At 49.5% G+C, this 22,680-nt stretch overlaps 1 protein-coding gene across 5 annotated transcripts in view; it reads right to left on the reverse strand.

Moving 5' to 3' along the window:
- Positions 1–22,680, reverse strand: part of SBF1 (SET binding factor 1) — a 76,090-nt gene that overhangs the window by 13,510 nt on the left and 39,900 nt on the right. For 4 of the 5 annotated variants that reach the window (XR_014026999.1, XM_081331831.1, XM_081331833.1 and 1 more), the window contains exons 10-26: positions 8,352–8,429; positions 8,045–8,158; positions 7,666–7,794; positions 7,427–7,525; positions 6,738–6,942; positions 5,493–5,605; positions 4,843–4,992; positions 4,688–4,756; positions 4,413–4,571; positions 4,078–4,322; positions 3,811–3,983; positions 3,633–3,706; positions 3,299–3,494; positions 2,460–2,596; positions 2,175–2,350; positions 1,773–1,912; positions 1,465–1,672 (exon numbers count right to left, since the gene is read on the reverse strand). Coding sequence is in view for 4 of the 5 variants with exons in the window: in XM_081331831.1 (XP_081187957.1) it covers positions 1,465–1,672; positions 1,773–1,912; positions 2,175–2,350; positions 2,460–2,596; positions 3,299–3,494; positions 3,633–3,706; positions 3,811–3,983; positions 4,078–4,322; positions 4,413–4,571; positions 4,688–4,756; positions 4,843–4,992; positions 5,493–5,605; positions 6,738–6,942; positions 7,427–7,525; positions 7,666–7,794; positions 8,045–8,158; positions 8,352–8,429 (2,465 nt within the window). In the remaining variant the exon portion in view is untranslated. The remainder of the gene's footprint in view (positions 1–1,464; positions 1,673–1,772; positions 1,913–2,174; positions 2,351–2,459; positions 2,597–3,298; positions 3,495–3,632; positions 3,707–3,810; positions 3,984–4,077; positions 4,323–4,412; positions 4,572–4,687; positions 4,757–4,842; positions 4,993–5,492; positions 5,606–6,737; positions 6,943–7,426; positions 7,526–7,665; positions 7,795–8,044; positions 8,159–8,351; positions 8,430–22,680) is intronic. The other variant, XM_081331832.1, reaches the window with a different exon arrangement.

Raw genomic sequence — 22,680 nt, forward strand, 5'->3', positions numbered from 1 at the left:
AGAAGGCCAGATCCTGAAGCTAAAACTCAAATACTTTGGCCACCTAATGAGAAGGAAGGACTCACTGGAGAAGAGCCTAATGCTGGGAAAGATCGAGGGCAATAGAAGAAGGGGACGACAGAGAATGAGGTGGCTGGATGGAGTCACTGAAGCAGTAGGCGTGAGCTTAAATGGACTCCAGAAGATGGTAGAAGACAGGAAGGCCTGGAGGAATGTTGTCCATAGGGTCGCGATGGGTCGGACATGACTTCGCAGCTAACAACAACAACTAGGTACCTCAGGGGCACGACCGATGCTCTCCTTGTGCTGGAACCAGAGAAGGGGAAGATGGCCCAGCTCTCCGCTTACTCGGACGCAGACTGGGCTGGTGACACCAAGAGTAGACGGAGCACCTCTGGTTTCCTCATATTGCTAAATGGCTGTCCTATCCATTGGCATGTTAGGCAGCAAAAATTTGTTTCTTGCTCCACGGCCGAGGCGGAATATGCCAGCCTGTCGGACACAGCCAATGATTTGATTTGGTTCGATGCTCTAATAACGAGCATCTGGGCACCTCCTCCTCTCCCCATCCAAATTCAAGAGGATAATACGGCTGCAATTGCAATCTCGGGGGCATATGCAGTGGGCTCTAGGTCCCGCCACATAGACATACGCTATAAAAATGTCAGGCAGCTTGCCAAAGAGGGGTTTATACATGTTGAGCATTGTAACACAACTGACCAGATAGCTGATCTGTTCACCAAACCTGTTCCCATTGTCCAGCACAACCTTCTGTGTAAGCGTTTGTGTTTGGTCTTCTGAACGTGTATATGCATGTCTATGACACCTGCTCGCCCCCTCACATACATTCACTGGTCCCTGTCATTGGCTGGCAAGAAGGGGAATTGTTAGATGTTTTTGTGCCAGCCATGGCAGTTCCCCCAAAAGGTCATCAGATGGGAGCAAAGAGGCATCTTTGCTTCCACTGGTGGGTCAGGGGTCTCCGGCCCCTGCAGCCCCATTGGAGAGAGTTAATTGGTAAGGGAGGGGCTGAGGACCCCCATAAAAACCTCTGCTCAGGGGCTGCTCTCTCTCTCTCGCTCTGCTTGCTTGTTGCTCTCTTGTGGGAGTGATCCATGAGCTCAATCCAGGCATAGATGCCTCCATGCCAGGGAACTCTTTCTATTTACTCTATCGTTAATAAAGCTTTATCTGCTGCCTTTTTACTTGGAAGCACCTTAATGAACCATCGGTCTCGTGAGGCCATCTCACAGCCACAGGGACTTTTGTGAGGCCTCCTTTCCAAAGCACCAGCGAGGAGGCTGATAGATGAACCTGGTTGGGGTGATGCAACCCGGGTTTTTTTTTTTTAAGTGCTACCCAGGCCTCCATAAAAGCTCCTGATGCAGCTCCCTGTGGAGAGAGTGCTCGTCATATCCTGGGTTGCTTTTCTCCCTGAAGAGAGAAGACAACGGGCCAGCCCACCTTCTGCAGATGGCGTACATCCGGTTGACGGTGGAGATGCGGAAAGGCTCGTTCTTGGAGCGGGTCAGGCTGTTGCTCAGGGTGCCCAGGCCCAGGCGCTGGTAGTCCCGGCAGCAGGCTCGCTCCACCAGGTGGCTCATGGTCATCCTGTCGGAGGGCCTGACGGTGGCCGAGAGCGTCAAGGTGCTCCTCTCTGTTTCTTCAGACACTGCGGGAGTCGGAGGCGCATCAGGGGGAGGCACAAAGAGGCCCCACCAGCCACCAGCCGCCCAGCCCTGGGGGAGGGGAAGGGGGGGCGGCCGCCCTACCAGAGATCTCGTCCTCGTCCTCGGGGAACGGCTGCTGGCTGCCCCGCTGCTCCCAGGAAGGCGGGCTGTACTTCTTGCGGGTGGCATACTGGCGGCCAATGGTCTTCTTGGCATTTTTTACCAGGTTCTTGGAGATGGTCCTAAAAGAGCAGCCAGGAGAGGTGAACCCCAGGCAGCCCCTCCCCGAGAGACACCCACCCACCCCGCTTCTGCTGGACTTGGGGGCATCTGTCCCGGGAGCTGTTCAAAGAGATGCCGGGACCCCCAAGCATTTCCCTCCCCCCGCCTCTCTGTCCCCCTCCCTCCCTTGCGGGCACTGGGGCTAATGAGCTTCCCCCAGAAGCCTCGGCTTCCTCCAGGCTTGCTCAAGTCACCCAGAAGGCGAGCGAGACCAAATCCCACCTGAGGGAGGGGTTTTTGTCCTTGGCCTTGGGAGGCAGGATGGGCTTGCTGCTCTGTCCCACCGTGAAGGCAAAGGTATTGGAGACATGTTGCGGGTAGCGCAACTTGCTGAGATGCTTCCGGAAGGTCTCTGCGCTCTCGGAGGCCACTTCCTCGTCAAAGACAATGCGGAGCACCTGGCGGGCAGACCGAGGCCGGCTCAGGCTCAGGCTCCGCTCAGCTGCCTGACCCGAGGGTCTCGAGGGTCCCCAAGGGATGCGGCACCCGACCGACCTGCACACTCACCTGGAATGTACAGGAGCGCAGCTGGAGCTGAGCGCAGCCTTCCTGGATGAACTGATCCAAGGGAGTCTGGACTGTAATCTTCTCCTCTTTGGTCAGAGAGGCAATGGGGAAGGAGCGGACCACCACCTGCTCTCCCACTGGATTGGGGGGAGGGGATGGGGCGGGGGGGGGGAAAGAGGGAAGGCCGGTGAGAGTCAGGCAGGAGCCTTCCCTTACAGCCCAGGGGCTGATAGCCAGATGGCACTGGGAGGGACGGACAGCTCTGCCAACGGGGCCCAAGTGACCCTCTGTGCTTCACCTGACTCCTCCCCAGGGCTGTGTGTGTGTGTGTGTGTGTGTGTGTGTGTGTGTGTGAGAAAGGGGGGGGAGACCAGCTGTACCAGGTCAGCAGGTCACTGCGAGAGGGAAAGCAAGTGTCTGCCCCCAAAGAAGAGGTGGCTTGAGGGGTCAATGGGCTGACTCTGTAAACTGCTCAGAGGGGGTTATAAAGCACTATGAAGCGGTGTGTAAGTGCTATCGCTATAGTGCCCTAAAGACTGAGATAAATTCTAGGAAGAAGAATGGAAAGAGGTGGGAGAGGAGGGCTCTCTCTCTCGCTGTTTGTGTGGGAGAGGCGAGAGGGATTCTCCCAGGGGGTCTCTCAGCCAGCCTGCTTCAATTTGGGTTCCTGCGCTAAGCAGGCGGCTGGGCTTGGGGTCCCTGTGGCCTCTTCCAAGGACCTGCTCGGGGTCTGGCTTTTAGGACAGCCTGTCTTCGGATGCGGAGACCTTTCTCACACTCCCCGCCTCAGATCCGTGACACTCCCTCCTAGGCGCCCGCACCGCTCGCTGCCCTCTTACCTAGCGGGTCGGTGGGTGTGCCCTTGAAGATGACGCGGTAGGTGGTAAGGAAGACAGCTCCTTCGGCCGGAAGCAGAGGAGGGCCCCCCAGGCTGCCTCCAGCGCCTTCTTCCCTGCCATCGGGCACCAGGTAAACACGCAGACCGTCCATCACGCTCTCCTCTCCAATCAGAAGGTTTGGCTGGAGGAGTTTGGGCTGCGAGAAGCAAGGGGGGAGCAGGGGACTGCTCAACTCTAGCCAGAAGGCCGAAGAGCCTGCAGGAACGGAGCTGCCTGCCCCACTCTCGGGGGTGGCAGCTCCCCCTCCCCAAGACACCCAGATTAGAGCTCTCACTTTCTGTATGGGAGGGAGCCTCTTGCTCTCTCGGTGCACGGCGTCCAGGGTCTCGATGTGCATCTGGACAATGTCTGGAGGTTGCAGGAGGACAGGAAATGAGAACCCCTTTCCAGGCCGCCAACCACCCCCCCCCCCCGGTCATCTCCCGACCACTCCCAGCTCAGGGGGCACCTGCCTGGGATCATGAAGTGCAGCCCCTTGAGGTGCTCGTTGGTGACGCCGCTCTCTGTGCAGACTTTGTCCACAAAGCGGTTGATGAATCGTACCACGTAGTTGGCCACGTCGGAGCTTTCGGCGTCCTCAAAGCCGCTTTCGGTGTCGTAGCTGTCTGCCACACTGCCAGCAATGCTGGAAAGGCAGAGCGGCCCCTGAGCACAGCCACCCTCCTCGCCCCCTCCCCCTCTCCCGCCTGCGCCCTCGCCCGGCTCAGCGGGACCGTTACCTGCTGGTGATTAAGCTGTTGCTGACACTCTCTGCGTCTGCCAGTCCTGCGCCGCGCAGGAGCCTGTTCTTGCTGGTGTCCAGAGGCAGAAGGAGGTAGCTCATGCGGCTGGCATAGTGAATGGCTTGGCTGAAGACGGTGCTCTCTTCCTTCTGAATGAGCTCCTGCTGCTTCTCCCGGCCCATGGTGGGCCAAAGACGGCACTGCACAGCAGCGATATCCAGAGCCGACTCTTCCTCGGCCATCTGGGAGCCAAGGAAGCGGGTTGGTCGATGAGCCGGGAGGAGGCTACCTCGAAAGCCCCTCCTCTCTCCTCCCTCCGAGCTCAGTCCTACCTTCTCGGCACAGTCCTCCTCATTACTCTCCACGTAAAGAGCCCGAATGTGGTTCTGCACGTCACTGTAGAACATGGCTTCCCAAAACTGAAGGTTGGTCCACACCAGGTGCTCCTGCACGCAGCTGTAAGCAAACTGGGTGATTCCTGGGCTGAGTTTCTGGAGGACGGCAAAGGAAAAGGAAGGAAGGAATGACTTGAGCGGAGACCACCCATCTCCCTTCCCTCCTCGGCCACTGCAACTCCACCAATGCCAATGCCGGCCGGGCCACGTACACGACAAAAGGCAGTAACCAAGGGCAGAAGCGCAGCAGCAACCCCATGCTCGTCTGTGGCACTGCAGTCCTGTTGAGATAAGAGCAATGCTGCGGTTCAGCCCCAAGGAAGCCGGGCATTGGGGTGGGGACAGGCCCCCAGACCGCCAGCCACACCTGCAAGCAGCAGTTCATCATCCGGACGATGAAGTCAAACTGCTGGTGGTCCAGCATGGCCCTGTTCTGCTGCACGTGGAGGTTCAGCTCCTGGGTGAGGCAGTGGCGAGCGGCCCGGCTCTTCATGGCTCGGAGCACAGCCGGCAGGAGCTGCAAGGCAACCAGGCAGCGCTCAACGGGGGGCCTGCTTCTGCTGACCCCCCCCCCAGCCCTTCCTGCTCTGGGGAAGCCCGAAGCCAGCAGGGAAGGAGCCCGAAGCCAGCGGGGAAGGAGGCTCTGCTACTGCAGGCAATGGGGGCCAGAACCTGCCCTGAGAGGGGAAGCCTCGCCCAGGCCTCTCTGTAGCCAATTCTCCCCCCCACCCAGCCCCCCAACCTGCATTCTGGGGATTCTGCCCTGCTTTACACTGCAAGTCATGGGAAAGGCATCCAGCAACTGGTCTGGCTCATGTTTCAAGCCTCTGATTTATAGATAATGGACCCTCTTTTTAATTTCTACAATGAAAGTATTTAGTGCAAAACGCACTCTAACATTACACACTGCTATTGGAAAATCTCGACCTTGGTGTGGACCCCACCCTTGTAGAGGGAAGAAGGGCTGCCTATCCCAGGTAGCAACAACCCCCCCACCCCCACCCCCCAAGCTCTCACCTTTTTGGCTTCCAGCATCTTGCTTTCAAAGACAAAGGAAATGCAGTTCCTGACCACCTCCAGCCGACGGGCACTATTGGCCAGCAGCATCCCGTTCCGCTCCATGAGGGTCCCTGGAGGGAAGAAAAGCCAACCTCTGTCTGGGGGCCCCGGGAAGGCACCCATCCTGCCCGCCTCCAGGGCGCCACGTCTGGGCAGAGGAACAGCCGGCAGCCTCCTCACCTCACCCAGGCCAGCAAGAGCCTCCTTGCTTTGCGATCTTTCCTGCAGCCATTCCAGCTCCACCTCAAAAAGGAGACTGTGGAGCTGGCAAAGATGCAGACAGAGGCAACCAGGACAATGAGGAGAGCAGAGCGGCTCCTTCGATAGGAACGGCTGGGGAATAGGGAGCTTTTGAAGTCAAGGTGAAGGCAGGGAAGGTGAAACCCTAAAACACCACCCATGAGAGTGGAATAAAAGGCCAGATCTACACAAGCGAGAAGTGTCACTAGTCCAGCTGGTGGCACCGCGTCTCCTGAGAAAGGGGCATTTGCTGAAGAGCGGCAGCGCCACTGGGCAATTCCTCTCCTGGCCCCTGGGGACTTCTTGATGACCACATTATGACCCAGAAGGCCAGAAGGTCCCTACCAGACCCTGCCTCGGGGCTCCTGCCTTATTAAACCTGGCATGAGCTGTCTAAAGCAGAGGCCCCCAACCTTTCAGGCCTGGTTCTGTGGGGAGAGGTTTTTTTGCGGACCGGAGGGGGCGTGGTTTTGTGTGATGCCTGCATCTTGCGGATGGGGCTTCACTTGTTTGCACGGCCCGGTTTCTGGCATGCCGTGGCCCAGTACCGGTCCATGGCCCGGGGCTGAGGCCCTCTGGTGCACAGGGAAAATCAGGGCCTCTGAAACCTACCCTGCATGCGGAAGATAAGGCTGACCATCCCTTTCAAAACTTGGCAGTCTCTGACTCAAACTGATCCTTTTAGTTATCAATTTATATCCTGCTTTTTTTCCAGGTGCTCAAGGTGCCACAGACAGGACTGCACAGGAGGTAGGCTGGATCGAGTATGGAGTGACCAGCCAGAAGGCTGCTTGGTTCTCCCCAGGGCCTCTCCATCATTATTCATTTTTCCAAGTGCCTTCGAGCCGCCCATACACTCGGCCTGGAGCACTTGCTCAAACAACGGGGCCTCTGGATTCACCAAGGGACCATGCCACCTCACGGCTGCAACCGTCTCGGCACCAGCGGCTGGCGCACACATACCCAGGGGTGGCCCAGATGGCACCGTGGCTTTCTTCTCCACCTTCACCAGAGGAGGCGCCGTCTGCTGTTTGGCCGTGGCCTGGTCAACAATCCACTGGATGGTCCCCTCGTCCAAATGGGGAAACGGCCTCTGGTGCAGGCGCAGGTGGCAGCCCTCCGTGGGCTTCTGCACCTTGTGCATCGTCACTGCTGGGTAAGGGTTCTCCTGGACCAACGGAGGCGACAGGACGAGTCACAGAGCAGCAGCAGCAGCAGCAGAACCACGCAGCCCAGGCAGCCAAGGCCAAACCCGTGGAGGGGCAGCCTGGGCTAGGGCCAAAGCTCATCACCACCCAAGCCAAGTGGGCCCTCAGAAAGTCCTTCCTGCCCCTGACAGAAATGGAATCGATGAGGCTCCCAGGACAGGACTTGCCCGGGCAAGAATAGGGATGTACGGCTGGGTACCAAAAATAACCCTCCGCTGATTTGAAGCGTGTGTGTGCGTGAGATAGAAAAAGAGGGGGAGGGGAATCCCAGCCAAGCACCTATGTAGTGTGGGACCTGCATCCCCTGCCCAGCCCTCAAAGCAGGAACAAAACAGGAGATGCTGCTGCCCTCTGGGGGTGGGGTGGGGTGGGCGAGGATGCCGCAGAGGGCCTCTGCCTGCAGGGCTGGCTCTCTTCCTTACACCCAGGGCTATGTCGGCATACGTTTTTGTACAGCTGCTCTGCCAGCTCCTTGATGTGGCGCAGAACCTTTGCCTTGTTCCCCTCGTCGGCCTGCATCCGTTTGGCCTCACTGGCCACAAGCTAAGAAGCAGGAAAGAAGGTGGTTCTCTTTAAACACCCTGGGTCACGCCAGGCACCCACGCCAGGCACGCACCAGTCGGCCAGAGGGTCATGGGGGGGTGGGGGGGGTGCCTCAGAGTCCTTCCCCACAAGCCTCTCACCTCATCGAACAAGTCCGACTCCCGGTAGGGGGGGCCCCTCTCGGTCACAAAGCCCGCAAAGGCCATGCCTTCCAACACCCTGGGGAGGAACTCGTCTTCCACCAGGCCCCTCTGCCCGAGGAAGGCGGCCTGCAGCAGCGAGGGAGAGAGAAGCCTGGGAAGGGGGGGCCCTGTGCCGAGGGGGAAGGCCAGAGCCCAGCCCTCTCTTGCTGGGGAACGGGCCCATCCCTGCTCTGTCCGGATGAAAGAAGCCCCCCTCCACCCTGCTGGGCATAAAATCCACCCCCTGCTCTTACGTGTTGGCTGGCAGCTAAAGGCTCCCCTGAGCAAACTTTGCCCTCGCGGCTGTTCACTCTGGCCACTCTCCTCCACAGCCTACCTTGTGGAAGCGAATGACCGGCTCCGGGTGAATACGGATGATGTGCAGGCACCAGCGGTAGCCCTGCAGCAACTGGGCAAACAGGCGGAGGAAGACTGCCCGGATCTCCTTATCCTGCAGCCAGACGGGTGAGGGAGAAGAGAAGGTCAGAGGCAAAGGGGGGCACCGAGGTTGGGGGGGGTCCATGTGGTCCCGCAGCCCTTTTGCAGAGCTGTGCATTGAGCATCTCCGTAGCTCAAGGAAGACGCAGGGCGGAGGAGTCCAAAGTCGAGGCCAGTCAGCTTTTATGCAGCTTGCTCTCATTTACCTGCATCTTGAGGGAGGAAGCGGAGACGGTGGAGGGTGCGAAGGCCAGATCTGCCATCTCCAGCTCCGGGTCCAAGACCTGCTCAGACAAAGTCAGGGATTTGTTCAAATTGCGGGGTGGGGTGGGGGTGTTCCTCCATCGCCCTCTCTCCAGGGCCACAACTCGTAAAGCAAATGCAGCTCTCTCTCTAAAGGGAGCAGATTTGCAGCTGCACAAAGGAAAAAACAGCAGAAGCCGTGGGCCTGTCTTTACGGGCAGCAAAAGAGAAGGCTCCTTGTGTTTGGACCGTCTGAGCTCGGAGGGCGGGGAAGGAACTCACATAAACAAAACCCTAACCCTTAAAGGAAAACCAGAGGAGTTCAACCTCGGCTTTCCCGCCCAGGACTCTTTTTCCACAGAGGGAAGGGTTTCCATTGCATTCTGTGAGCCTCCGTTAGCCACCTGAAAAGGACGCAGGGCTAACTCTGCTCCCGGGGGGGGGGGAGTACCGCCGGCCTCCTGGCCCTCCAGAGCCCCCAAGAAAAGAACCGAACGGCTCGCTGCAACACTTCAGTTCAGAACCTGCTCCGGATGCCAACACCAAGAGCCAATATAACGCAGCGGGAGTGGCGGCTCCACCACCAGAGGTTTTCAAAGGAGGACCAGACAGCTTTTGCCTGGGGTGTTCTGGGGGTACCTGTCCTGGGCAGGGGAGCTGCATGGGAAGACACACACACCCCCGGGTTCCTTTTGATGCTGGGATTCTAGGAAACGGAATATCCCCAAACCGACGGATGGGCCACAGGCTAAGGCGGCAAGAGGTACCTACAGGGGCCACCCACAAACACGCTCTTAAATGCACGCACCAAAGAACTACCGGATTGTGAGTCTTGCTGCTGTCAGCCCCACGAGGTAGACCCGATCAAGAAATTCACTGCGCAGAAAGGCTAAAGCTATTTGTTCTGTACCAGCCTGCTACCGGCCCTGCAGAAAAGGCAGGGACAACCCCTTTTACAAGAAGGCAAGAGGCTGGAATTACGCCTGCCAAATTTATTACTACAAAAACAAACGGAACAAGACAAACCAAGAAACCGGAGCTTTAAGAAACATGAACTATCCGAGCGGTTGCCTTCAGCAAACCAGCCCTCCCAGACATTCCCCTTATATAGAGTTCAGGGCGTGGCTTCTCTCTGCCTCCTTCTGAGAAGCCCCATTGCCTTCCTCTGTTTACTCCTAATTGACTGCCTCCTGCGTCGGGCGTCCTTGAACAGGGCCAGCTGTGGGTCATCTTCATCCACGCTGTCAGGCTCACACAGCTGGGTCTCCGTGGTGACCAAGTGGGAGGGGCCTGGCTGAGGGCTCTCATCAGCAAGATCTTCAACCCCCTCAGCAAGGTCTTCAACATCCCCCTCCTCCTCCTCTGAGTCGTCCGACCCAACTGCCGAACCCACAGGCTGACCCTAAATCACAACACTATTTTTATTGAAACTGACTACAAAAACAGAGCCTTACATGTCTGATGGTGCTGTACCTCTTCCCCCTTCTTATACTCTGGTGAACCACGGAGCTGCATGTCTGACCCACTCCCGAAGGTCATCTGGTTGCTCTGCATCTTAAAAAAAATGCCCCGGTGCCTTTTGCCAAGGTAGCAGTTTCAGCCTATTTCTACCAAGATCAACTTCCTTATTGTCTACGGCGGCCCAGGAGAAAAGTCTTCTCGGTTCCGTCACTCCGCCTGTCCGTTTGTTCGTGGGCCCCAGCCCAACTGCACTGGCCACAATGTAGGGAGGGGTGTCCTTTGAACTGTCCCCGTCCTGTGGCCTGAAAGTTGTCTGTCGCGGAAGAATTAACCTTCCTATCAGAGGAGGACAGACCGTGGCTCATCTGATGCATGGTGAATATCAAAGAAAGAAAATGCGAGGCATATTCTACAGTAAAACTTTTAATGAGCAAATAAAGCAAAATCTAGCTGACTACATTTCACGTCAGGCAGAAGAGAAAGTAAGAAAGTAACTGTGAGAAACTCATCCACTTTTTTTTTTTATTGAAAAGTTTTAGCGTACATTTTATCTTTAACAATCCCCCCTCCCCCCACCCCTACCTATCCCTCCCTGCCCCTCCCCCCCATTTCCCCCTCCCCCGACTTCCCAGAGCTAAGTACAAGGTATAAAAACAAAGAACAATCATAAACATCCATATGCTAACAACAATAAACTCTTAAATCTATCGCTCTCTAGCTCATATAAGCTAACTACAAGCAATATTAATATTACATATAAAAAGAAAGAAAAAAGAAAAAAAAAGGAAGACTTATTCAAATGCTAAGTGAAACTTTTTAGTCCCATATTTGTTCTGGATATAATCAATCCATTTTTTCCACTCCATAATATAACGTTCTTGCGAATGATCTTTCAAGTAAGCCGAGATCTTTGCCATTTCCACCAGGTCAGAAACCTTTAGAGTCCATTCTTCTATAGTCGGCAGTTCCTCCTTCTTCCAATATTGACCTATTAAAAGTCTTGCTGCTGTAATTAAGTTCAACATCAACTTAGTGTCCACAACAGTAGCATCTGTAATTATGCCCAACAAAAACAATTGCGGACAAAACTTTATCCTTTGCTTGAAGATCTTCTGCATATTCCACCAAATTTTTATCCAAAAAGCCTTAACCTTTTTGCAGGTCCACCATATGTGAAAATATGTTGCATCTTCGCCACCACACCTCCAACATTTTGGCTGATAGTTCGGATACATACTTGCAAGCTTTTTAGGATCTAAATGCCATCTATAAAACATTTTATAAAAGTTCTCTCTTAGGTTTTGAGCTTGTGTAAATTTTACGTTCCTCACCCAGATCTTTTCCCACGTGTCCATTGTAATAACTTCTTGGATATTCTGGGCCCATTTTATCATACAATCTTTAACAAGTTCTGTTTCTGAGTCAATTTCTATCAATGCAAGATATATCCGTTTGATATGTGCTGGACCCTGATTTCTAATTTGCTTTATCAAATTTTCGTCAGTCATTGCAAAACCAATTTTCTGATCTTCTTTCCACCTGGCCCGTAACTGAGTATATTGAAACCAAGTTTGAACAATCTTCTCATCTCGCAAGAGGTTGTACGGCTTTAAACACCAAACATTTCTTTCCAAGCTTAAAATCTCCTTATACGTAGTCACATCATGTTTGAAACCAACATTTATGTTTTCTATTGCGTGTTTTGGAATTGCCCACAACGGCATCTTGTAATCTAACTTATGTCTATACTTCTTCCAAACTCTCAACAATGCCTGTCTTAAAATATGCACTTTAAACACATTATCTACCTTCTTATCATACAACAAATATGCATGCCAGCCAAATAACAAGTCATGGCCCTCAAGATTTAATAATCTCTCTTGTGTTAAATTAATCCAATCACTTATTCCTGATAACGCAGCAGCTTCATAATATAATTTAAGATTAGGCATTTTAAGACCACCTCTTTCACGAGTATCCTGCATAATCTTAAGTTTAACTCATGGCCTTTTCCCTGCCCAAACAAATTTATTGATACCCGGTTGCCATTCTTCCAAATTAGAATCTTTTTTAAGGACCGGTATCATTTGAAATAAAAATAAAAATTTAGGCAGGACATTCATTTTCACTGCTGCAATTCTTCCCAGCAAAGACAATTGCAATTTTTCCCAGCTCTCCATTTCTTTTTGAATTTTTCCCCATAACTTTTCATAGTTATTTTTATATAACTTTGTATTAGAGGGTGACAAAATCACCCCCAAATATTTGACCCTTTTAACAATCTCAAATCCAGTTAATCCTTCTAAAAGGGCCTTTTGCGATGCTGTCATATTTTTGGCCAGAATTTTAGTTTTTTGTGGATTAACTTTAAATCCAGAAACCTTCCCATATTGCATTATTATCTCCATCAGGTCCACAACAGAGTTTTCTGGCTGGGTCACCGTAACAACCAGATCATCTGCGAACGCTCTCAGTCTATAATCCTGATCTCTAATTTGTATACCCTTAATTCTTTCCGAATTCCATATTTTTACCAATAATATCTCCAATGTTAAAACAAATAATAAAGGTGATAACGGACACCCTTGTCTTGTGCCCTTCTCAATATTACATACTTCAGTCAAACTATTGTTAACTATTATTCGGGCAGTTTGTTTTTGATATAATGCCCTAATTGGTTGCAAAAATTTATCCCCAAAATTCATTTTATCTAAAACTTTCATCAAAAATTGCCAATTCAATTGATCAAAAGCTTTTTCAGCATCTAGAAAAATTAGCGCCGCAGGGATCTGGTTGTTCCTTTCCAAAAACTCCATCACATCAACTATATGCCTCACATTATTTTTCATTTGCCTACCACTAATAAACCCAGTTTGATCCCCATGAATCACCTGTTGCAGAACCCTCATCAATCTGTTAGCTAACACCTTGGCAAATATCTTGTAATCTGTATTTAAAAGTGATATCGGTCTATAGTTTTTTACTTGAGTAACATCTTGATCTTCCTTCGGAATCAAAGAGATAAAAGCAGTTCTCCAAGACGGAGGCACCTTTCCCCCTCTCTGAATTGTCTGGAACAGTTCCTTTAACGGCTTTATCAACTCCAATTGTAAGTTTTTGTAGTAAGCCGCAGTCAAACCATCCGTGCCTGGTGCTTTATCCACCTTCAGTTCCTTAATTGCTATAAGAATTTCTTCTTCTGTTATCAATTGATTAATCTCCTCCTTTTGTGCTTGCGTTAGAACCGGGATGCTAGCATTCTCCAAATATACATCAATGTCTTTTTCATTAATCTTCTCCTTAGCATATAATTTAGAATAAAAATCCACAAAAGCTTCCTTAATAAGATCCTGTTGAAACACAACCTTTCCCTTATATTCAATTTTATCTATATTAGAAGCCCTTTGCTTTTTCCTTAGTCTGTAAGCTAGCCATCTACCTGGCTTATTAGCATTGCAAAAAGTATTATGCCTAGCAAACCGTAAATTGGTTGCCACTTGATCAGCCATCAACTTATCAAATTGTCCTCTTAATAGATTAATAACCTCCTTAGTCTTCACATCCAATGGGTTCAAAATTAGGGCCTTTTCTTTTTCCCTAATTTCATTCTCCAGTTCTTTCCTTCTAACTTCCAAAGTACGTCTGCATTTATTATTCATATATATCAACACCCCTCTCATGTAAGCCTTGCTAGCATCCCAAACCATGTCCATAGAGGTATCCTTATTCATATTAATTTCAAAGAAATCCTTCATCTGCTGTTTGCATTCTTCCACATTTCTCTGATTTCTAAACAAATTCTCATTTACGCGCCACGAGCGCCTATCCCTATTGTCCTTATTGATCTCTAACCAAACTGGGCTATGGTCAGAAATAGTTCTTGCACAGATCTTTACCTTCTTAATCCTAGAAAAAAGTCATTAGTCAGCAAAATAAAATCAATCCTGGAAAAAGATTGATGTCTATCAGAGAAAAAAGTATAATCCTTTTCGTGTAGATGTGTGTCACGCCAAATATCTCGCAGTTCCAAATCGTCCTTCATTTCAAAAAAAGATTTAGGCAATCTAGCATGGCTCGGAACACGCTTAAAAGAACCAGCCTTGTCCATCTGTACGTCTAAAACACCATTCCAGTCCCCCATAAAAATAAACGATTTATAATCCAATTGGGTAACCTTTGTGTGAAGTAAACTAAAAAAATCAGCTTGTTGTTGATTAGGAGCATACAGTCCAATTAGAAGCGTTTTTTTACCTTCTAACAGCAAATCTATCATGACATATCTTCCTTGCTTATCTACTTCAATTAGTTCCGCTGTTAGAGTACTTTTAACGTAGACAACCACTCCATTTTTCTTGTTCATCGCAGAGGCAACAAATTGCGTACCCAACCTTGAGTTCGATAAGTACTTTTGGTCCATAACCCTAATATGCGTTTCTTGCAAACAGATAACATCAGTCTTAAATTGTTTTAAATATTGAAAAACTTTCTTTCTCTTCTGTGGTGAGTTTAATCCATTGACATTCCAGGTTAGAAATTTAGTCGCCATGCTTGGCGTCCCGAAGCTTTTGGAGCACATCTTCAATGGCCCCTGTAATTTCCTTGGGCCACGCCCCTCCCACAGCTTCACTGTAAGTACGCTTTGGAAGTTCCATAACTTTCTGCTGGTCTTGCTCTTGTACTTGTCTTGCTCGTCTTAAGGCGGCACACGTCAACCTCTGCTCTCCGGCAGCAGCCGATGAAGCTGTAATTTGGTCCCCTCCAGCACCATTCTCCTCTGTCTGTCCACCTTCAGCCTCTTGAGGTTTTCCCTCTCCAAATCCCTTTGCAGCTTCCAGGAGTGATAGAGGGGTTGCTTTTAAAACATTGCTGTAGAAATCACGTGCCTGAGTCACGGTAACCAGACGATGTCTTTTACCTTCATGCATCACCACCATTCCGACTGGAATCTCCCATCTAAACTTGAGGTCACATTTCTTAAGTTCCTGTGCAAGGAATGCAAAATCTTTCCTTCTCCTTAAAATCTTTGGAGGAATCTCTTTTAGAACCAGGACTTCTTGCTCAGCAACCACAAATTTAGTATCATAAGCAGCTTGAATAACTTCATCTCTAGTTGCTCTCTTTGTAAAATAGACCACCACATCTCTAGGTAGCTTCCTCTGCCTTGCAATCCATGAATTTACACGAAAGATTTTATCCATACTTCCCTCTATTTCAGATGCTGGCTGGCCCAGTACTGCTTCCAAAGCCTCAGAAATCAGCTGCTTTAAGTCTTCTTTAGGATTCTCTTTTAAGCCCCTGATTCTAATAGCATACTGCATCTGATGGTACTGAACAAGGCTCAGTTCTCCGTCCATTTTGTCCCTTATATTTTCATTCTCTAGTACCTTTACTTCTAATATAGAATTCTTTTGACTGAGATCCTCCACTTTTTCATCCAAACGTTGCACACATTCAGCCACACTTTCAATTGTAGACAAAATGTCCACCCTCATTGCACTAAACTTCTCCTCCAGCTTTGCCTCCAGCTTTTCCATCTTATCATCTATCATATCTGACATTATTTGCGATTGCTTTGCAAAGGCATCTTGTAAGTCCTTAAGCGTCAATGCCAGAGGAGGTGCAGGAGGAAGCAAAGCTTGCAATGAGGTCTGTTGCACCGGGGAAGTTCCCGCACTCCGAAGAACTTTAGAAGAAGATTTAGCCGCCATCTTTCCCCACTTTCACTTGTTGCGTACTTTCACTTTAAAGCTATAAAGTCCATTGAGCCAGAGAGTAAAGATAAAAATCCACTTCACCTTGACCTCCTGTACCGCTCTGCCTGCTCCTTAATACTCGAGAGTCTTTCCTTCTGGCAGGGGTGGTTGCTAACGCCTGGCTCTGCTCCAAAAATCACGGAGCAAAGACGCTGCGCAGCTCGGAGCTAACCCAGGCTTCGGGGGGGCTCAATCCTTCAGCCGCCCAAACTTTCAGCTCAGGCGGCCCCGGAGAGCTCAACCCCTACCTGGGGCCTCACCCCCTCCTCTTCTCCCGAGGAGGGGGCTTCAAATCCACCCAAACAGCTGATCGGCGCTGTTTTAGATGGATAAACACAGCTGCGGAGCGGACAGCCCGGAGACGGCTGTCTTCGGCGCCACGTCGCCACCGGAAGCCAAAACTCATCCACTTTTTGTGCAGTTAACAAAAAAAGGCTAAAAGTTATGCAATTTCCTATGATTCCACGAGATCGCACAGACGCTCGTGATTCTAAGGCTTTGTCTACGCTGCTTCTTCTATGCCGCCCAGAGTGATTTCTCTGAATTGGGCCGGCACGTAAAGGCGACAGATATGCAGATAAGCAAACAGGTAAAAATGGAATTTTTAAGTAAAAATGGGTAACTTCAGAGATGTGTGATAAAACTAGAAGAGGCAGGGTTAAGAATAGACACACACACCCATCACTTACACACTACTCCCTTTTGGGCTACGGAGGGCAAAGAGGAGGAGCAAGGAGCGGTCAGCCAACGAAAGAGAAAGGGGGAGATAACAAAGCGAACTAAGAGGTAGCTTCCACCCCCCACACCCCTTTTCACATCTTGGCCTTCCACTGCACTCATAAGCTCCTCCACACCTTCCTTGCCTTTGGCTCCTTAAATGGCCGGCCTTTCCCATCAGCTCAGTCCACCAGCTTCTCTTCCTGCTTCGCCCACCCTGCCTGCCCTCATTTTGGGAGCCAAGAGCTTCTACAGGGCCGAGCCTCCTCTGCCCGCTGACCTCACTCTTTCTTGGCTGGGGCTCAGCCAGCGCCTCCCTCATGCACCCCAAGCCTTAAATGAAATATTTCACTACATTCATTTTTCTTTCTCCTGACATTCTTGCTTCCGGGCCTCAGGACGGGCAGAAGTATGTTATTATACAAAGATACTTTTCCTTCTTCTGGAAACGTGGAACATAAATGGAGCAAATGTGCTTCTCAGAAAAGAAAAGTTTCATTCTTTAAAAAAAATTAAAACAAGGCATAATTAGCTTACAAAAGGTTCTTGACTTGTAAATATTTGGGAATAATTTTTTTCAGGAATTAAAAAAAAATAAACTGGGTGGTTTTACATGTTAATCCCCAGTTAAAACCAGAATTTGTACTGACTGATGAATGTGGAAGATTTCTTGGTGCGAAAGTTAAATAACATGGAATTGAAATTATGATGTTGACACTCTACACTCCCAAAAAACTTAAAGGAACTAAAAACAACTTGTGAAACAATTCACAAGTTTTCCCTATGAAAATTGGAGATTAGAATGGAATTATTTCTCACTATTACACAGAACAGAAGAGGGACGCGGTGGCTCAGTGGGTTGGGACGCTGAGCTTGTCGATCAGAAGGTCGGCAGTTTGGCGGGTCGAATCCCGAGTGCCGCATAGCAGAGTGAGCGCCTGTTACTCGTCCCAGCTTCTGCCAACCTAGCAGTTTGAAAGCACGTAAAAACGCAAGTAGAAAAATAGGGACCACTACGGTGGGAAGGTAACAGCGTTCCGTGTGCCTTTGGCGTCTAGTCGTGCCGGCCACATGACCACGGGGACGTCCTCGGACAAGCGCTGGCTCTTCGGCTTTGAAACGGAGATGAGCACCGGCCCCTAGAGTCGGAAACGACTAGCACGCCTGTGCGGGAGAACCTTTACCTTTACCTATTACACAGAACTTCACTTTTTTTTTATTTGATTCAGCATTAAAGACAGAAAAAATGGCAATTCTAGAAATTGTAGTTATTTTTCAGAAAGGCATAGATCATTTTCAAAAATAGATATGATTTGGACCTCAAAAAATTTGGCTCCTAAGATTTCTAAACTTGAAATTTTATCAAAGGTTTTTTCTAACCATAAATTCATTAAATTTATTGGCTGCCTATTTCACTATCCTAAGTAGCTAATAATGCCACAAAAGCAAATATAAAAATATTAAAATTAACAATTAAATAAAGGCTAAAAAACAAAGAGGAGTGGACTTTTGTCTCTCACTCAACCTTGCCTCCCTCCAGCACAGGTTGCCCCCCCACTAGGGTCCCCCCCACCAGCAGGATATGCTGTTCCTGCCTGCAAATTACTCCCTGCCACTCTGTGCAGGACCGTCTCCCAGCCCTGTCTGTGGGTCCCGCCTATTTTGTATGTAAGTAAAATAACAGCAGCGTGATTTTAATATGCGGAGTGGGAGAGAGATCTGGTGTTACTTGCAATGAAAGAAGGAATGGTGAAGTTAATGGAGCTGGCTCCAGTGACAAAACTGACCATTTGAATTAGAGAAAAAAATACGTGCTGCTCTCTCTATATGTAGAACAGAGAGAGGTAAATGCTATTTCCTGACACAGAAGAGGTGCCAAGAATGCACAAGGGGTGAGGAAATGTGGATTGGATGTTGCAGGGAATGGATAGCATGCTAGGGGTGGTTTGCTAACAGAAAAATGAGAAAAGAGAAAAATGAGAATCAAATTGCAAAAGAAATACAGGAAGAAAAAGAGAATCGGTTGAGGGGAAGGGAGAATCTCAAAAGCTGTGGTTGGGTGGAATTGAGGAGATCCTGATAAAGAGGGGAGTATTCTGGATCAAGCTGTCGTATAATGATTTTTCCCCTTGCTAAGATCCCTGTGCTGGTCTGTATAGGCGGATTCTATCATTGATAACAGCTCTTGCCAGATAGCAGAACTCATGAAAATATCTTTTATCATCCAGAAATACTTTTATTTGCATGCAGAGTAGATTACAGCAGATGAGGTGAATTAGATAATGCACGATATTTCCAAGGTCAAAAGACAGTAACGACTCCCAGTGTCTGTACGTGTATCTGCCGGTTATGGAGGAGAACGTGTGTCTGCCGGTTATGGAAGAGGAGAGTCTCCAGGGAGAAGAAGGAGGAAGTCCATCCCAGAAAGGGGAGGGGTGTAAGGCACATGATCAGGAGGAAATATGTCATAGGGAAGGAGGAGTTGGCTGACCAGGTCAAGATAGCATATTATAATTTCCCCAAATAACCATGTGGTGGCAGCACACACTCCCGGTTTACAGGGCATTTAAAACAACCAATACAAAAGTTAAAAACAAATTAAAAAAGATTAAATCATCCCTAGAATTAAAAACCCCAGTTAAAAATTCTCAGCCTGGGCCGGAGAGCTCAAAGAGCCAGGTTTTCAGGTCCCGGCAAAATGTGCGGAGGTCGGGCGCAGTCCTAAGCTCCACAGGCAGCTGGTTCCAGAGGGCAGGCGCACCCACAGAGAAGGCCCTTCCCCTGGGTGTTATCCGCCAACAATCTTTTATCGGCGGCACCCTGAGAAGACCCTCCCTGTGGGAGCGCACTGGACGAAGGGAGCTTGATGCCGGCAGCAGGTGTTCCCTCAGATATCCCGGACCCAAGCCATTCAGGGCTTTATAGGTCATCACCAGCACCTTGAATCTCACCCGGAGGGCAACCGGAAGCCAATGCAGCTCACGGAGTAGAGGTGTTACATGGGAGTATCGGGAAACCCCCATCACAACTCACGCGGCCGCATTCTGCACCAGCTGAAGCCTCCGAGTGGTCCTCAAGGGCAGCCCCATGTAGAGAGCGTTGCAGTAGTCTAGACGGGAGGTCACGAGCGCATGAGTGACTGTGCGTAGGGCATCTCGGTCCAGATAGGGTCACAACTGGCGCACCAGGCAAACCTAGGCAAAAGCCCCCCTGGACACGGCTCCTATATGATCTTCAAAATTGAGCCGTGAATCCAGGAGGACGCCCAAGTTGCGAGCCCTATCAACGGGGGGTAACACCTCACCCCCCATCGTTAAAGGTGGAATAATCTGGTTAGCCCAAGATGCCAATACGCACAGCCACTCAGTCTTGGCGGGATTGAGATACCACTATAAACTTGATACCGGTAGGTATGCAAATACAAATAAATGGTTGTGATTTGCTTGTTGACTTAAAAACCCGAGAGATATAAGAAATAAACATTCATACATATTGCAATAATAAGAATTGCCATTACAGGCCTAAAATAGTCTAAATTAAAGTTCAAATCACTTTTCTTCTTGAAGTCAGGATTCAAACAGGAAAAGCTACGAGTTCAGTCTTCAAGAGGCAAAAGCAGGACAAGCTCTGTGATGGGTCTGATGAAAGTTTTTGGTGCCTTTCAATTCTTGAGCTTGTTGGTCCTTGAGCAGAACAAGGTCTCTAAGTTGGGGATTGGGGTGAAGATGAGACATTTGAGACTGGAGCATGATTTAGTTGCTCCCTGCCATGCTGCTCCCCACCATAATTTGAAGCAGGGTTGGATGCAGGTGGTTGCTGTGGATTGCCTAGAAGTGGAGTAGGATGCATAGCTGTAACGTGCTTGTCACTATCGCATTCTGTGCACTTGACAAAGGCTTTGCAATCTTTAGCAAAATGATCATATGAAGCATAGCACCTGTAGCATATTCCAAGTTTTTGGAGAACCTCTTTCCACTCTTGTACAGTCATTGCTCTAAGCTCACGACATTTTCTAAGAGGGTGAGGTTTTTTGTGAATAGGACATTGACGATTAGGATCTTCATCCCCACCACCTGAATCACTCCATTGAGGAGGAGATGGTACAGGAGATGAAATGTCCGTTTTTCTTGTAAGCACAGCTCCACGTGAGTCTCTGTGTTGAGCTGCTTTGTTAACATACCTTGTTGATGATAATGAAGCAGGCACACTGGGTTCACTATAGTTCAAGCTGGGATCATTTCTTCTCCAGGCTTGGTGGCTGATGAACCTGCAAAAATATGAGAATGGGGGGAAAGAAACACCATATTGTTCTTTGTAGTCTGAGCCTTGCTGTGTCCATTTCTCCTGCAGGCCATATGGCAGTTTTGACACCACTGGATTGACACCGTAGGAGGTGTCCAGGTAGCTTAGACCAGGTAGACGTGGGTCTGTTTTTGCCAATTCTATCTCCATGAGGAGATCACTTAGTTCCTGGAGTTTGCGATTGTCTTTATTGCCTATCTTCAGAAAGTTTTGTAGTCTTTTGAATAGAGCATTCTCTAATGCTTCTGGGCTTCTGAAGGCTTGTTCAAGTCTTGCCCATGCAGCGGCGAGACCTGCGTCTGGAGAGTCAACATGCACTGATCTCAGTCTTTTAACACGATCTGCAGATTCTGGCCCCAGCCACTTTATGAGTAGATCGAGTTCCTCCTTGGCGGTAAGGTTTAGATCAGCAATAACAAGTTTGAAGGTTGATCTCCAGGATCTGTAGTTCTCTGGACAGTCATCAAACTTTGAGAGGCTAGTGGTGATGAGCTCTCGATGAGTCATATGTCTGGCGTAGTCAGAATGGTCTGATCTCTCACTCCTTGATGCCAAAGAAACTTGTGGGACCCCTTGGGCATGAAAGTTCTCTGGTGAATAAGGGTGAGGTATGCCAGGATAGAAGGATGTTGCAAGAGTATTCAGCTGCGGTGATCTCTCACTCCTTGATGCCAAAGAAACTTGTTGGACCCCTTGGGCATGAAAGTTCTCTGGTGAATAAGGGTGAGGTATGCCAGGATAGAATGATGTTGCAAGAGTGTTCGGCTGTGGTGTAGTCCCTAAGGGTTGTGCTGGCTGTCGATTCAACCATTGTTCATTGCTGGAGGTTACGTTGTCATTGGCAAGAGGTGATGCAGTTTGAAGTGTTGGCGCACCTGTGTTGTGGTGTTGAAGAGGTGCAGGCTTTTGCAGGCATGGGATCTGTGTGCTGTTTGCAGGAAGCAGTTGATGCACCTACATTGTAGTGTTGAGGAGGTGCAGGCTTTCGCAGGCTTGGGGTCTCTGTGATGTTCGTGGGAAGTACAGTTGATGCACTTGTGTTGTGGTGTGGTGTTGAGGAGGTGCAGGCTTCGCAGTTCTGGGGTCTCTGTGTGGTGAGTCAGGACAGCGTTGTTCGTAGAAGGTACAGAAGATGGCGCTGCATAGTTGCAAACATTATGCTTTAGCACATATTGACTGGTGCGTTCCATCGGATCTTCCACTTCTATTGGCATGGAACAATCTACATCGGTGCTTTCCTTCACCACCTGCTCATAGACCTCCAGCTTTGCTCGGGCAGCTGCCTCCTCCCTTTCCATTCACAGAATCCTTATTTTGTATTCTGGCTCTGCTTGGCGGGCTTTGCTATGAGCTTCCATCTGTGCTTGGTGGGCTTCCTCCTCTGCTTGGCGGGCTTTGCTATGAGCTTCTATTTCAGCTTCCTTTCTGGCAAAGGAAACAAGCACTTTCTTTGCTTCTAGTGTGCACGGGCCTCTACCAACTTGTCATTTATCGTTGAAGCCCTGGAGCGAGAGGATCTAGCAGAACATACTGTGACTTTAGTTGATGTGGACCTATGAGATCTGGTCTCCTGCAGTTCAGCAATACGGATTTCTGCCTTATTCTTTGCATCTTGCACTAGTGACTAGGGAATCTCTTTGCTGGTTTAGTTCATCAATCGTGGTTAGCTCTGCTGAGGAATCATCTACATTAGAGTCATTCAAAAAACCTGTGTATTTTGCAGACAGCCGCTGGTAACGTTCATAAGCTGCAGATAAGCGATCTATAGAGCCTCTTAATTCAGCAGGATTATCATTAAGGCTCTGCAAAATTGACATGCAGTGTGCAGTTCTGTCCCATAGGCCTGACAGATTACTGGAAAATTCGTTTCTAGTTGCCTCATAGTTTTCCCTGAGTTTCTGGGTTGGTTTTATTGTATGCTTAGGTTTTACAGCAGGATCAGCACACTCAGCTCCCTGAATGTCTGTGAGGTCTGAAACATGATGCATCTCTTTTGATTCAGCAATAAAGGAGTGTTCAGAGCCTTGTCTAAACATTTTTTCAAGTTTTGCAAAAAAAA

This window comes from Vipera berus, assembly GCF_964194415.1.
Source record: "Vipera berus genome assembly, chromosome: 6".
NCBI classification, from domain to species: domain Eukaryota; kingdom Metazoa; phylum Chordata; class Lepidosauria; order Squamata; family Viperidae; genus Vipera; species Vipera berus.